At 50.9% G+C, this 540-nt stretch overlaps 1 protein-coding gene across 1 annotated transcript; it reads left to right on the top strand.

Moving 5' to 3' along the window:
* Positions 1-70: 70 nt before the first annotated feature.
* On the top strand, positions 71-457 carry H310_15351 (hypothetical protein; the record flags this gene model as incomplete). Its single annotated transcript, XM_008883334.1, has 2 exons — positions 71-210; positions 262-457. 2 exons carry the CDS (start codon positions 71-73, stop codon positions 455-457), a joined length of 336 nt encoding a protein of 111 aa, XP_008881556.1.
* Between the last annotated feature and the right edge of the window lie 83 nt (positions 458-540).

Here is a 540-nt window from a genome sequence, read left to right as displayed (position 1 = left end):
CGAAAGACTGCCACAGAGTTGGGAATCTCTAAAGCAACCGTTCATGGTTACCTTAGAGATCATCATCTCTATGGCACTCTTTCGCGAGGTGGTGCCCACTGTAAACTCAATGTGTGCGAACAAAGACGCCTTCTTCGAACAGCCTCTGAAGGCACATCGAGCTCCAGTCGCCTTATACACGACCTGGAACTTAGCGTATCGGCTAGAACGGTGCGTGTTATACTTGCCAAGACTTCGTACCTGAAGTACAAAAAACGAAAGGCGGCGCCATGGCACAGCGTCACACAAGTTTGCTCAAGTCGAGCGGGCGAAAAGCCATGTCGACCTCGGGTTGGAATGGAGCCAAGTCGTCTTCTCTGATGAGAAAAAGTTTAACCTGGACGGGCCAGACGGACTACAATACTACTGGCATGGCATGCGCATGGAAGAGCAGACTATCTGCCTCAGTTCTGCTTAAACATCAGGTCACTTTAACCAACTCGAGGCCGACTGCATCATCACGAACAGCTCAGGCGTTTCCGTCTCTTCTTGGCCGGTCTA

This window comes from Aphanomyces invadans, assembly GCF_000520115.1.
Source record: "Aphanomyces invadans strain NJM9701 unplaced genomic scaffold supercont1.383, whole genome shotgun sequence".
NCBI classification, from domain to species: Eukaryota; Oomycota; class Saprolegniomycetes; order Saprolegniales; family Verrucalvaceae; genus Aphanomyces; species Aphanomyces invadans.
This window is presented reverse-complemented; position numbering and strand designations above follow the sequence as displayed.